This window comes from Staurois parvus, unplaced genomic scaffold, assembly GCF_062004578.1.
Source record: "Staurois parvus isolate SC_StPar_1 unplaced genomic scaffold, SC_StPar_1.0 ptg000181l, whole genome shotgun sequence".
In the NCBI taxonomy this organism is placed as follows: domain Eukaryota; kingdom Metazoa; phylum Chordata; class Amphibia; order Anura; family Ranidae; genus Staurois; species Staurois parvus.
In genome coordinates, this window is record NW_028317977.1 from 3,261,238 (window position 1) to 3,274,981 (window position 13,744).

At 41.2% G+C, this 13,744-nt stretch overlaps 1 protein-coding gene across 1 annotated transcript in view; it reads right to left on the reverse strand.

Annotated features, from left to right (window-relative positions):
• Positions 1–11,614: 11,614 nt before the first annotated feature.
• TMEM255A (transmembrane protein 255A) overlaps positions 11,615–13,744 on the reverse strand; it is an 80,733-nt gene continuing 78,603 nt past the window's right edge. The window contains exon 9 of the mRNA XM_089677214.1: positions 11,615–12,668. Within this exon, the coding sequence (XP_089533340.1) occupies positions 12,507–12,668 (162 nt within the window). The 3' untranslated portion in view covers positions 11,615–12,506. The remainder of the gene's footprint in view (positions 12,669–13,744) is intronic.

The following is a 13,744-nucleotide window of genomic DNA, read 5'->3' on the forward strand; positions in this document are numbered from 1 at the left end:
AGTAAGTATCAGAATAAGATTTCTAATCCTAAGGAAATCTGTACTGAGATGTAAGGGTTACCATTGTTGACCTACTGAAAGTACTAGCTGTATGGCTGTTCCTGACTTAACTACTTTGAGCCACTGTACTGGAACAAGTATGCATCAAGTGAAGTTAGAACTTCTTATGCAAATATGTTATGGGTTTGTAACTCACTGTATTGTGGCTATTAGATTGATGACACACCGTATGGTGGCAATTGGATCAATAAGATAACCAAGCAACTAACATTTACAGTGACATCATTAGTGGTAGCTTGCCTATTTTACTAGCTAGACACTAAAACTGGTGTGTGTGTGTCTGTCTGTCACATTAGTCTTAAATAATGCCACATATTTATGTGGATTTTTTGAAAAGAGATTGGAGCATTAATTAGGATATTGCACAACATTCATGCTTTTTAACCACTCTGTTTTTGCTTTGACATATTTTTGGGTTAAGTATCTTGCTAAATTAAACAGGTGTACATGGTATCTTTTAGTCTGTCAGTCCATAGGAGCTTAAATTAAACAAAGTTTTTAAAATAAATTGTTGCAGGCAATTGCTAGAATGCACATGTTAGTATATTATGGCAGACTTGTCTGTCAAACAATGCTATCAGCGCACTCCGCTGTTAGGTGCTTCCATCTTCTCCTGGTGTTCCTTCCATATTCATAGAGTCACATAATCAAGGTACATAGGGGGTACTGTACATTGTTCATTGAGCTGTACATGTGCTGCTCAATGTACAATAACGTTGACAGGCCAATAGGGTCTCTTCTGTCTTAAAAAACCCTATCTGTCAGCAGTTTTTATTTCTAAAGCCTTGTGCACTGGACATTTTTACAGCTGCTGTATTTAGCTTCTGGCGTTTTTTTTTCTACAGCAAGTTATCCTATGTGTTCACGCACCCATGCTTTAATCAGCGTTTTTTGGCTGGAAAAAAAAAAACCCAGAACTAGTGGGTTTCAAGAGGAGTTTTTTAAGCTGTAAACATGTTCTAACGCTCATAAAAGCTGAACAACGCTAAGAAAAAAAACACGGCTAACCGTCGTTTGAGTGTTTTTAGAGCCTGAAGATTTTGTGGGAGTATAATTTTGCTAAAAAAAAACGCAAACACTGAAAAAAAAGCTAACGCAAAAACACTACCAAACTCATGGTTTTAATGCAGCATTTTACAGCTAACGCCACTGGCGTTTTTATAATGTTTAGAGTTCAGTTCCACTTAAAAAGTAATGCACACACCCATACTAACGTCAAACCAAAGCACCTGATGCAAATGCACATTCAAACACGGGAAAAAACAAACTCCACTGGGGTTGATTTACTTAGACTTCAAACAGTTGGTACATTCATGTTGTAAATGAAGCCTAAAGGAACTGAGAATCTTTACTCAATAAATTGTAGTTGTATTAACTATGAATATCCAGTCATGTGCAGATGAAATAAACAGTTAATCTTCACGCAATTTTTGAGTCAAGATTCTCGACTCTTCAATAAATCAGACTGTCTTCTCTGGAAATGTAGCCTAGGACCTGAAGCCAAGACTACTAATCAAATGTACAGCCTTACAGTGGGGGAAATAATTATTTGATCAACTGCAGATTTTGTAAGTTTGTCCACTTACAAGAAATGGTCTATAATTTTTAACAATGGTGTATTTTAAATGAATGAGACAAATTATCAACCAAATATCCAGATAAAACACGATACAAATGTTATAAATGGAGTTGCAGTTCAGTAAGTAAAATTAGTATTTGATCCCCAAGCAAAACATGACTTAGAAACCCTTGTTGGCAAGCACAGATGTAAGGGATTTCTTGTAGTTGGTTAACAGGAGAGATTTTGGTCCACTCTTCTTTATAGATCTTCTCTCAATCCTTAGGCCACTCTACGACCTTAATGTGCTTCTTCTTGAGCCACTCCATTGTTGCCTTGGTGGTATGTGTTGGGTCATCGTCATGCTGGAAGACCCATCCCTGACCCATCTTCAGTGTTCTGGCTGAGGGAAAAATTTTCTCATCCAAGATTTTACAATACATGGCCCTGTCCATTTGCCCCTCAATGCCGCAAAGTCGGCCTGTACCTTTAGCAGAGAAACAGCCTCAAAGCATAATGTTTCCACCTCTGTGCTTGACTGAAGGGATGGTATTCTTAGGGTCATAGTCAGCATATTTTTCTTCCTCCAAACACGGCAAGTTGAGTTAATGTCAAAGAGCTCAATGAGATGAAATCTTGCATAGAGCTCCAGACTGTGGTAAATTGATGGTTATTTTGTATTTCTTCCATTTGCGAGTAATTGCTCCAACAGTTGTCTCCTTCTCACCAAGCTTCTTGCTGATGGTCTTGTAGCCCATTCCAGCTTTGTGCAGGTCTACAGTCTTGTCCCTGACAGCTTTTTGATCTTGCCCATGATGGTGAGGTTTGAATGGAAGAGAGATTCAGTGGACAGGTGTTTATATACACATAACGAGTTGTCATTCAGAGCACCATATTAAATTAAAAGGACAAATCTTTGTACCACATGAGCACATTTGCCAGTCTGTGGGAGTCAGAATTATTTTTGTTTGGTAGGGGATCAAATGCTTATTTTACTCACTGAACTGCAACTCAATGTATAGCATTTGTATCGAGTTTTCTTTTGGGATTTTTGGTTGATATTCTGTCTCTATCATTTAAAATACACCTATGATAAAAATTATAGACCCTTCATTTCTTTGTAAGTGGGCAAACATACAGTGGCAAAAATAATTATTTGAACCCCTACAGATTTTGTATATCAGAAATGCCTGAAAAACTATCCCAAGGATTAAAAGCAGGAGTAAAGGCTGATTTAAAAAAAAAAAAAAAATCACCCTGCAAGACAGTCATGTGCTAGTATGCATCGCATACTAGTACATTATGAAAGACTTACCCCAAAACGAAGCACTCCAGTGGTGGGTTTGTGGGCTGTGGCCGTTTGTATGGCCGAGCTGCAATGAAGTCACTCTCGTGCATGCACACGGGAGCCACGATCACAGCACAACACTCTGAAGGGATTGCAAACTCAGTATGCCATCCTTTTGGAGCGCAGTGCGCATGCGCCAGTGACATCTCTGGCCGCAGTGCTACAGAATATCTCATAAACAGTGCACTTTTAGGAGATATTCCTTGTACCTACAGTTAGGCTTTATTATAAGCTTACCTGTAGGTACAAATTAAATTTAAAAAAATTTGTTTATTACCACTTTAATAAAGCTGCTGCTAACCCATCAGAGGGTTATTTTATTTCAGATCGCAAATCTTGCTTTTGTTAATATAGCAGTCTCCTTACACATTTCCTTGATTATGCATGTTGAAAAAGAACACCAAACTAAGAATATCAAACTATAATTTAATGGCATAGGAGATTAACTGCCAGTAAGCAGTATATTCATGTCAAACAAATGTCTTAGGAGTCCAACATTTTGTTTTTGCTTTTTTTTTGTTTTCCCCCCCCCCCTTTTTAATATTTCCAGGGACACCAAGAAAACAAAAGCTGCCAATGTGCAGTTGAGAGAATTCTGAGCATTCAACAATGGCTGGTAATGCCTGGGGCTCCCATGGCCCATCTGATAGCAGTCCCTCCTCTCCCCTGCATAGAAAAAAAAAAAAAAAGAGATACCCGCCTTAGGGTGATACTGTTTAGTGAAATACAATTCTTAAAAAAGCTTATGCACTCACAGTAAGTTAAAGAGGATCTGGCACATCAAAGACAATGTTCCTGTTTGCCTCTTCTGGGTCATCCCCAAATAGATCACCTATGGGTGGCTGTATCCAAGGAGCACTGACAGGCCATCCAGTGTACTCACCACAATGTAATGGCCGCTGCTTGGTGTGGCATACAGGACCTACTGCATATGTGCCAGTCCAGCCGGCGCCGCACCATCATGGAAGATAGGTGTCCCGAATGGGAGAAAAGGGAATCACGTTGGCGTAGTTACTATGACAATGTGTTTCAGGGGCGTGTCGGCTCCCTTTTCAAGTCATACCCACTATAGTTAATGTATTTATAGGATACTATGCTACCTTTTCTCCCCTGATGCTGCTGGCTGGAAAAGGAGTGTCTGCTCACATGACTGGAGCAGGCTGAAAATAGGTAAGTATATACATCTTTTTTACACAGGTTAGTCAGCATAGGTGTTAAAGACGAGTTCGGTTTAGCCTGGAATTCTACTGTTATATGCAATGTATCAAATAATCTTCAAGTTCATGTACTTGGTGCTCTTTTTCTCCCTCCTGGGACCACAATATGGCAAATGGTAAAGATCAAAAAGAAATTTGCAAGATAAATCCTATCACTGTAACAAGTAACATCAACAGACTGCAAAAGTCTTTAAAAAAAGGTTATGAGTGGAGCTTGCAAAATTTCACACAGGCTTCAGCTTGTATAAGAGCAGTGTGAACACAAAGCTTTTATGAAATATTCAGCAAGCTTGAAACAGCTTTCTCTAAGACTTTAAAGCACCCTTCAGCTCCTATTTGGAAATGTTATCTAAACATCATTTCACCTATATTACAGTGTAATGCATTGATAGCCACCCCTCAAGTTAGTCTGTACCTTCTGGATAAGCTGGATTACTTGGGTAATTATTAAATTGGAAAAAAAAAGTGCTTACATGATGGGATTAATGAGAAAGTAAAAGAATGCTTACTGTATTTTTCACTCGATAAGACCCACTTTTTTCCCCAAAAAAAATGGGGGGAAATGTCTGTGCGTCTTGTGGAGCGCATATGGAGCGGCCATCCCGGTATTCCCTCTGCCGTGTTAGAATACCGGGCCAGCCGCTCAGCTCTACTGTGCAGAAGAACCTGCTCCTCGGTCCTACCTGTTCCTCGGTCCAGCGGTGTCCTGCTTTCACCGTCCGTCTTCTCTCCCTGGCGCTGGCATGTTCAGTGTGGGCACCCAGCTGTGACAGCTTGCGGCTTCACAGCCAGGTGCCCACTGCGCAAGCTCGAGAAGCGCTGCTTTTTGTGAATGGTCACCTGTAGTCTTCTGGGACCTGTCATGTGTCCCACAAGACTACGGGGAGGATCGCTCTGGGGAAGTGGGAGCGGGTACCGGAGAAATTCAGGTACCCACTCCCCAAAGGTCTGCAGTCTCTGGTCATCTCCTGTACTATGTCCGCAGTCTCTGGTCATCTCCTGTACTGTGTGCGCAGTCTCTGGTCATCTCCTGTAGTGTGTCCGCAGTCTCTGGTCATCTCCTGTAGTGTGTCCGCAGTCTCTGTTCATCTCCTGTAGTGTGTCCGCAGTCTCTGGTCATCTCCTGTAGTGTGTCCGCAGTCTCTGTTCATCTCCTGTAGTGTGTCCGCAGTCTCTGTTCATCCCCTGTAGTGTGTCCGCAGTCTCTGTTCATCCCCTGTACTGTGTCCGCAGTCTCTGGTCATCTCCTGTACTGTGTCCGCAGTCTCTGGTCATCTCCTGTACTGTGTCCGCAGTCTCTGGTCATCTCCTGTACTATGTCCGCAGTCTCTGGTCATCTCCTGTACTATGTCCGCAGTCTCTGGTCATCTCCTGTACTATGTCCCCGGTCTCTGGTCATCTCCTGTACTATGTCCGCGGTCTCTGGTCATCTCCTGTACTATGTCCGCGGTCTCTGGTCATCTCCTGTACTATGTCCGCAGTCTCTGGTCATCTCCTGTACTATGTCCGCAGTCTCTGGTCATCTCCTGTACTATGTCCCCGGTCTCTGGTCATCTCCTGTACTATGTCCGCGGTCTCTGGTAATCTCCTGTACTATGTCCCCGGTCTCTGGTCATCTCCTGTTCTATGTCCCCGGTCTCTGGTCATCTCCTGTACTATGTCCCCGGTCTCTGGTCATCTCCTGTACTATGTCCGCGGTCTCTGGTCATCTCCTGTACTATGTCCGCGGTCTCTGGTCATCTCCTGTACTATGTCCGCGGTCTCTGGTCATCTCCTGTACTATGTCCGTGGTCTCTGGTCATCTGGAGTATGTCCGCGGCCTCTAGTAGTCTCCTGGAGTATGTCCGCGGCCTCTAGTAGTCTCCTGGAGTATGTCCGCGGCCTCTAGTAGTCTCCTGGAGTATGTCCGCGGCCTCTAGTAGTCTCCTGGAGTATGTCCGCGGCCTCTAGTAGTCTCCTGGAGTATGTCCGCAGTCTCTGGTCATCTCACGTACTATGTCTGCAGTTTCTGGTCATCTCCTGTACTGTGTCCGCAGTCTCTGGTCATCTCCTGTACTGTGTCCGCAGTCTCTGGTTATCTCCTGTACTATGTCTGCAGTCTCTGGTCATCTCCTGTACTGTGTCCGCAGCCTCTGGTCATTTCCTGTACTATGGCTGCAGTCCATTGGTTCAGAATATTTTTTTTTCTTGTTTTCCCCTTCTAGAATCTAGGTGTGTCTTATGGAGCAAAAAATACTGTAAATATAACATACCCAATACTTCAGTGATTTACATCCTGCCTGAGATTTGTAAGAGTCTCATCAACACCCCCCTCAGGAAGGCTGATAGTCTCAAGGGTTGAATACCTTACATTTATTTATTTCAGGTACTTATATAGCGCTGTCAATTTACGCAGCGCTTTACATATATATATTGTACATTCCCATCAGTCCCTAACCCTCAAGGGGCATACAATCTAAGGTCCCTAACTCACATTCATACATACTAGGGGCAAATTAGACAGGAGCCAATTAACCTTCCGACATGTCTTTGAAGTGTGGAAGGAAACCGGAGTACCCGGAGGAAACCCACGCAGGCACAGGGAGAACATGCAAACTCCAGGCAGGTGGTGCCGTGGTTGGGATTCAAACCAACGACCCTAGTACTGCCAGGCGGAAGTGCTAACCACTTAGCCACTGTGCTGTCTTACATGTAAACTATCTGAATTTATAGACTTACTCCTGCAGCCAACTGTACAAGGAGTGCCCTCATTTCTGAAAGGGTTGGCATGGGGCCAACAGTGATTTCAAATCCCTGTGCAATATTATGGAACACAATACAGAGCTTCAGACAGTGAAGGGGAAGCATTGGAGGGTACAATCTACACTTCAAAGAAATAGTTTTTTTGGTTGAGGCGGTATGCATTGTGCTAGACATCAGTACATTCCTGGTATACATTATAAGCAATTGAGGGGGTCAGACATTGGATGTAAGTTTGCCCCCTCATATGCCATCCTATTTATGGCTGCTTAAGAAAATCTAAATATGCTCCTTTGTTCTATGTAACCATTACATTTATTTATTTATTTATTCCAGGTACTTATATAGCGCCGTCAATTTACACAGCGCTTCACATATATATTGTACATTCACATCAGTCCCTAACCCTTAAGGGGTGTACAATCTAAGGTCCCTAACTCACATTCATACATACACATACTAGGGCCAATTTTGACAGGATCCAATTAACCTACCAGCATGTCTTTGGAGTATGGGAGAAAACCGGAGTACCCGGAGGAAACCCACGCAGGCACAGGGAGAACATGCAAACTCCAGGCAGGTGGTGCCATGACTGGGATTTGAACCAATGACCCTAGTACTGCCAGGTGGAAGTGCTAACATTACATCCACAATTGTTTATTTATTTGGGGAGGGGGGGCTCTGAGGAAGATCTGTGACATGTAACGCAATCAATGTCTTCATGTGTAGGCACCCCTGACGTGTGTGTTTACGTTCTTATATGCGTGAACATGGGATGGGGAGTCCTCAAAAATTTTAGGGGAACAATTTTATGTGCTGGGGTGTAACTTTAAAACTTTTTTCATCGCATAGGGGATAAATGATCCCCTATATGATGATTTTTGGTGACAGGTTTTCTTTATTAAGACATCCGGGGTCTAAAAATCCCTGGCTATCTCCCCTGTGCTCCACTGAATCTCATGCAGCATGGTTCACACTGCATTCGATTCTTTCCCGGCGCCATTTTACACCTCTCTTCTTCTACACACAATCCTGGTGGCTGCAGCTTTCAGGAGTATGTGTAAAACCTCCCCGCTGTCAGGTCCGTATGACGTACAGACCTCGCAGCAAAAGGGTTAATGGGTATTTCTACTTTTGCTATCAAATTGAGAAAATCCACTATAAGGCTGCTTGCACACTGAGCATTTTTACTATCTCTCATAGGTGCCTTTCCTCTTGGCAGTGGTGTTTTGGCAGAAAAACACTTGACGCTTGTAAACATCTGCAACTTGTTTAGGAGCGTCAAACACTTTTTGGCATTAATTCATTTATTGGCCAGAATAATAATTGAATGCTTGAGCATTAATTAATTTCAATGGCCAGAATAATAATTTGTTCTGGCCATTGAAATTAATTAACGATCAAGCACTAAAAGTGCCTAGCATTTTTTTATGCCAAAATGCCACTGCTCCTGGACACACTGGAAGTGGGGTTTTTTTCTGCCTCTAATTGCCTATGTGGGCATGGACACATACCCACCAGCCAGTTTATTAAGTACACCTTGCTAGTGCCAAGAAAATATCCCCCACACCATTACACCACCACCAGCCTGAACCGTTGCTACAAGGCAGGCTGGATCCATGCTTTCATGTTGTTTACACTAAATTCTGACCCTACCATCTGAATGTCACAGCAATCAGTGCCCATTCTCCTCTGCCCTCACAAGGCATTTCCATCCACACAACTGCCACTAACTGGATATTTTCTCTTTTTTGGACCATTCTCTGTAAACCCTAGAGATGGTTGTACATGAAAATCCCAGTAGATCAGCAATTTTTGAAATTCTCAGACCAGCCCGTCTGGCACCATCAACCATGCCATGTTCAGAGTCACTTAAATCCCCTTTCTTCCCCATTCTGATGTTCGGTTTGAACTTCAGTAAGTTGTCTTCATCACATCTAGATGCCTAAATGCATTGAGTTGCTGCCATGTGATTGGCTGATTAGCAATTTGTGTTACCAAGCAATTGAACAGGTGTACCTAATAAAGTGGCCGGTGAGTGTAGGCTAACCTGCAGGGGTGTTTAGGGGCCAGATGCCCCTAACAACCGTTTCAAAGCCCTCCAGTGTGCATGAGGCCTAAGTGTTCCTATTCACATACCACACATACCATTGTTTTTAAAATAATTCTTACCTTTTATGTGTGTTTAAGGAGAAGCTATCATGACTGATTCTAAGACTTTCTGGATGGGCTCACAGTGTCTTTGTCCCCACACAGAGTGAGCTATACCTCATTAACATACAATGTAGGAGGGCAATTGTTTAATTTTTAACCCTTCAAGCTATTTTACAGCTGACAATTAAGAACTGCAGACACAGTACAGGCAGGGTTAATTAAATCTTATTCCACAGCCCCTCCTAAACATTACAAAGCAGGGAGAGCATGTAAGGATTCTCAAGGTATATTTCCACTTTTGCATTCAAATTAGGATAACACCGACTATACATTACTTTACACGTCCATATTTGCATAACTCATGTAAAAATTGTGGCTTACCCTTTTTAAATGCTCTATTCTGGACCCTCTAGCAAAGAAAAACTCCTAGGTAGTTTTCTTTGTTTACAAGGGGGCTGGGCATCTGTGTTTGATACAATTAACCCTAGCTATACTGTGCAGGCAGAGTTTCATTATCAATTGTAACTAGATTTGAACACTGTCCTAAAAAAAGAGTCAAAGGTGTAAAAGCCAGGCATAGTACAAGGACAAACTTGGGACAGACTCTCTCTCTAACTTTATTTAAAAAAAAATCCTTGGAGTCAACTATGACACCCTTTCTGAGATATATCTAAAAGGTAAGAAATATTAAAATCAGCATACTGGGGTTTATTTACTAAAACTGGAGAGTGCAAAATCAGGCTCGCTTCTGCATAGAAACCAATCCGCTTCGAACCTCAGCTTGTTCATTTAAGTTTTTTCAATAAAACCTGGAAACTGATTGGTTAGTAAATAAAGTGTGAATGAGAACACAGAAATATATAATGGCATTTTCTTAAATTTGACTGCAAAAGAGAAAATATGTTTTAAGCAAGCACTTAACCGCTTGCCCGCTGCCCTACAGCAGAAATACTGCTGCAGGGCTGCATAAAATCACGTATATATATACATGATCTTGCATTTCTGGGTAGGGGGTACGTGCCCTACCCATGCTGCCATTGGTGGCTTCAGCTGCTGATCTCTGAGTCCCGCCCGGTGATTCCCCACCAGCACCCGGCGATCGCCAAGTATCACTGATGGGGGACAGGTCTGTATGTAAACAATATATAAATAACACAGATCTCTGCTCTGTCAGCTCCAGCACACTGCTTTGTATGGCTTTGCCTAGTAGAGCCTTACAAAGCAATGTGCTGACAGTGCAAAACACACACAGCACACAGTTAACCCTTTGATCGCCCCAGATGTTAACTCTTTTCTGCCCTGGGTCATTAGTACAGTGTCAGTGCTTTTTTTTAGCACTGATCCCTGTATTAGTGTCACTGGGGATGTCAGTGACAGTCAGTCCACACCCCCCAGTGTCAGAATGCCTGCTGCAGTTCCGCTATAAGTCGCTGATCACTGCCATTACTAGTATACAAGAAAAATTACAGTATATATACCATCATTTGTAGACTATAACTTTCTTGTAAGCCAATTAATTTACATGTATTGGGATTTTTTTTTAGCAAAGACAAAGAATACATTTTGGCCTAAATTTATGACGAAATGTGATTTTTTTAATTTTTTTTTACTGGATATGTTTATAAGTCAAAAATATTGTTTTTTTTCTCAAAATTGTCGTTCTTTTTTGTTATAGCCCAAAAAAATAAAAACTGCAGAGGCGATCAAACAGCACCGAAAGAAAGCTCCATTTGTGGGAAAAAAGACATACATTTCATTTGGCTGCAGTGTTGCATGACCACGCAATTGTCAGTTAAAGTAATGCAGTGCCATATCGCAAAAAATGGCCTGGTCAAGAAGTGGAGTAAATCCTCTGGAGGGCAAGTGGTTAAAATGGTAGCTAACAATGTTTACCTTTTTAAGTTATGCTATGTTAATGGGAACAAGTAACAAATATAAAGTAGGTGTTATCCCAATTTGGCTGCAAAAGTGGAAATACACTTTAAAGGTATAGCAAAGGCACAATATTGAAATACCATTAATTTGAGTAAAGGGGTATTTACAGCAATCAGAAAAAAAAAGTGTTCATGCATGGTATCCTGCATCCAACCTGTATCCAAAGTCAGTTTGTAACTGAGATGTGGTACTAGCACTTCCCTGACCTCTACTGAATAACTTCTATGGCTTGGATTTTTTTTTCTTGCAACCCCTTTTAAGTGCCTTTCTATGTGTAGAATAAGATCTATAAAGTAATATCTGCTTGTCTGAGTATTATTTGATATTTTTTTCAGGAATGCTAAATGAAATGTAGATATATTCTTTTAGCATATGCATTATTCATTGGGAGAATAGGTACTGTACAATGGCATTAGTTGTCATTTACTGCAGAGCATGCAATGATATTTTGTGTGCACAAAATTTACTAAATGTGACTAGTCAGAGAAGGAATAATCACTAGAAGCAAAGCAAGTGCAACAAAACTAAATTGTTCTATAGATAGTAAAGGAAAAGTACTAAAAACTACAGAATTTCTTGGAGAAATTTGAGCAATGCAATCAATTGGTTTCTTTATCTTTTATTTAACCTCCAAAATGGCTGAAATCTGGATTTTGTTAGGACCAGAACACTTTCCTAATACACACAGTTGACTCATGGACCCTAGGTTTGTGGCAACATTACTGTTAACAGTGAAAAGACAAGTTCAGCAAGACTTAAAGTTGCGATCAAAGTGCTTCTGCACCTAAGACTTTATTTTTAAGTAACATAGTGATCTCCTTTTTAACTCATGGTACAGTTGAGAGGCACCAATGTTGCATGGTAAAATGAGACACTCCTGGTTATTCAGTCCTTATAATAGTGATCGTTTCCCTGGATTTTAATGTAAACAGTGTCTTTCATGTAAGTATATAATAACGATTTGTTTGAAAAAAAAGTGACATTCAGAGGATTCCTCGATTAATATTAAACACTAAAGCTTGGATGTTGCCAATTTCTCCACTTTGTCTTTTGCATTGCTGGTGCTTTGATTGAAAGGGAGAAGCATGAGCCAAAGACAACTGGAGCCAGCATGGTTTCCCATGCAGTAGGTTTCCACCCAGTGGAGAACAAAGAAACATGAAATACTACACAGAATAACATAAAGTACACACACTACAAAAGAAGCACTAGTGCAACAATGAGATGAATGCACCATCCAATGATCTTTTCCATTTCAGTACATCCATATAAAGCTGTTCCTGTGCATTTTGAATTTGGCAGAAGTGAAAAAAGTCATTGTTGTATCTTAGGTGTTTTGCACACATATATACATGTATTATACACAACACCTGTCATTCAGTCCACACAGGTATCCTAAATGCATACCATGGAGATATAAAAGTTCATATTATTTGGCAGGCATTTGGCCTAAAATTTCTGTGACAAGGAGACAAGGTCCCCATACATGTGAGGATCAAGGGGTGTAAGGTGGAGGCTTTTCATCTGGTGGAAAATAAGGTGGGGAATAGCGTGGTGGAGCACTGGATGGCCACATGAAGCTGGGACCGGATTGCGATGTTGAAGTAGGATCATCTGACAAGCCAGAAGGTGTAGAAGCTGGAAATATGTTGGAATGCTGTAGAACAAACAAGAGTGATCAGATTTGAAGTACTACTTGTGAGTTCAAATATATAAAAACAGACCAAAAAAATCCTAGTTAGAACTACTATAGAAAATCCGGAAATTGATGAGTGTATACTAAAGGCACAATTACATGTGAGATTTTAAGCTACTTGGACCATGGGATTTAACTTTTTCTTTTTTATTAATTTAACAACTCCCAAATTTAGGGCCGATTCACACCAGAATCACACAGGAATGTGGTCCGCATTCCTGTGTGATTTCTGTGAGTTCCCCAACAGTGCAGTTTGGCAACCAGTTCATTTAAAGGGGCTGCAAATTGCACAGGACCACACAAAAAGTAGTGTATGCACGACTTTTGAAAAAATGCACTGCACCAAATCACGTTACTGCAGAACCATGCGATCGATCTGGTGCCTGCAAATGCACTGCATTTCCAATCTGCATTTGCGGTGCTGTTAACAATGTATTTGCACCTGCAGCAAATTGGAAAGGCAGTGCATTTTGAATACAGTGCATACAGGAACATGCCTTTTCCACATTCTGATGTGAACCAGTCCTTAAAACAGACTGATCTAAACTGACTGAATTGTTAATTCTAAAGTGGTATTAAACCCAAAAACAAAAATTTTATAAGGTGCAACTCGCCAATTTTTAGATGTGGTGGAAGCCCTAGTTATCTTTTTTCCCTTCATTTTCACCTGGTGAAACACCAGTTAGTATGTTATTTTTCAACTTACTTTAGCAGACCAAGCTGTTCAGACAAAGTAGCAATAAGAGGGTTGAGACAAACCATTTAACACTGACAGGGGTGCTCACAATGATGAGATTTTATTCATTTATGTAAAACCTTTATCCCAAAAGGAAGGAAACTGCTGCTACTGTCTATAACGTGTTATGTGGAGTTTAACTTCAGTCTGTTAGTGTAGTCCTTCTGAATATGCTAGTCTAAAGCTAGGTGCACACACTGATTTTTTTTTTTATTTCCTTCAACTGGCAGGTTGAAAACAAAAAGCTCACAGATCCCTGCATCCACACAAGCAATATAGATCCAGGGATCTCCCCCACTGC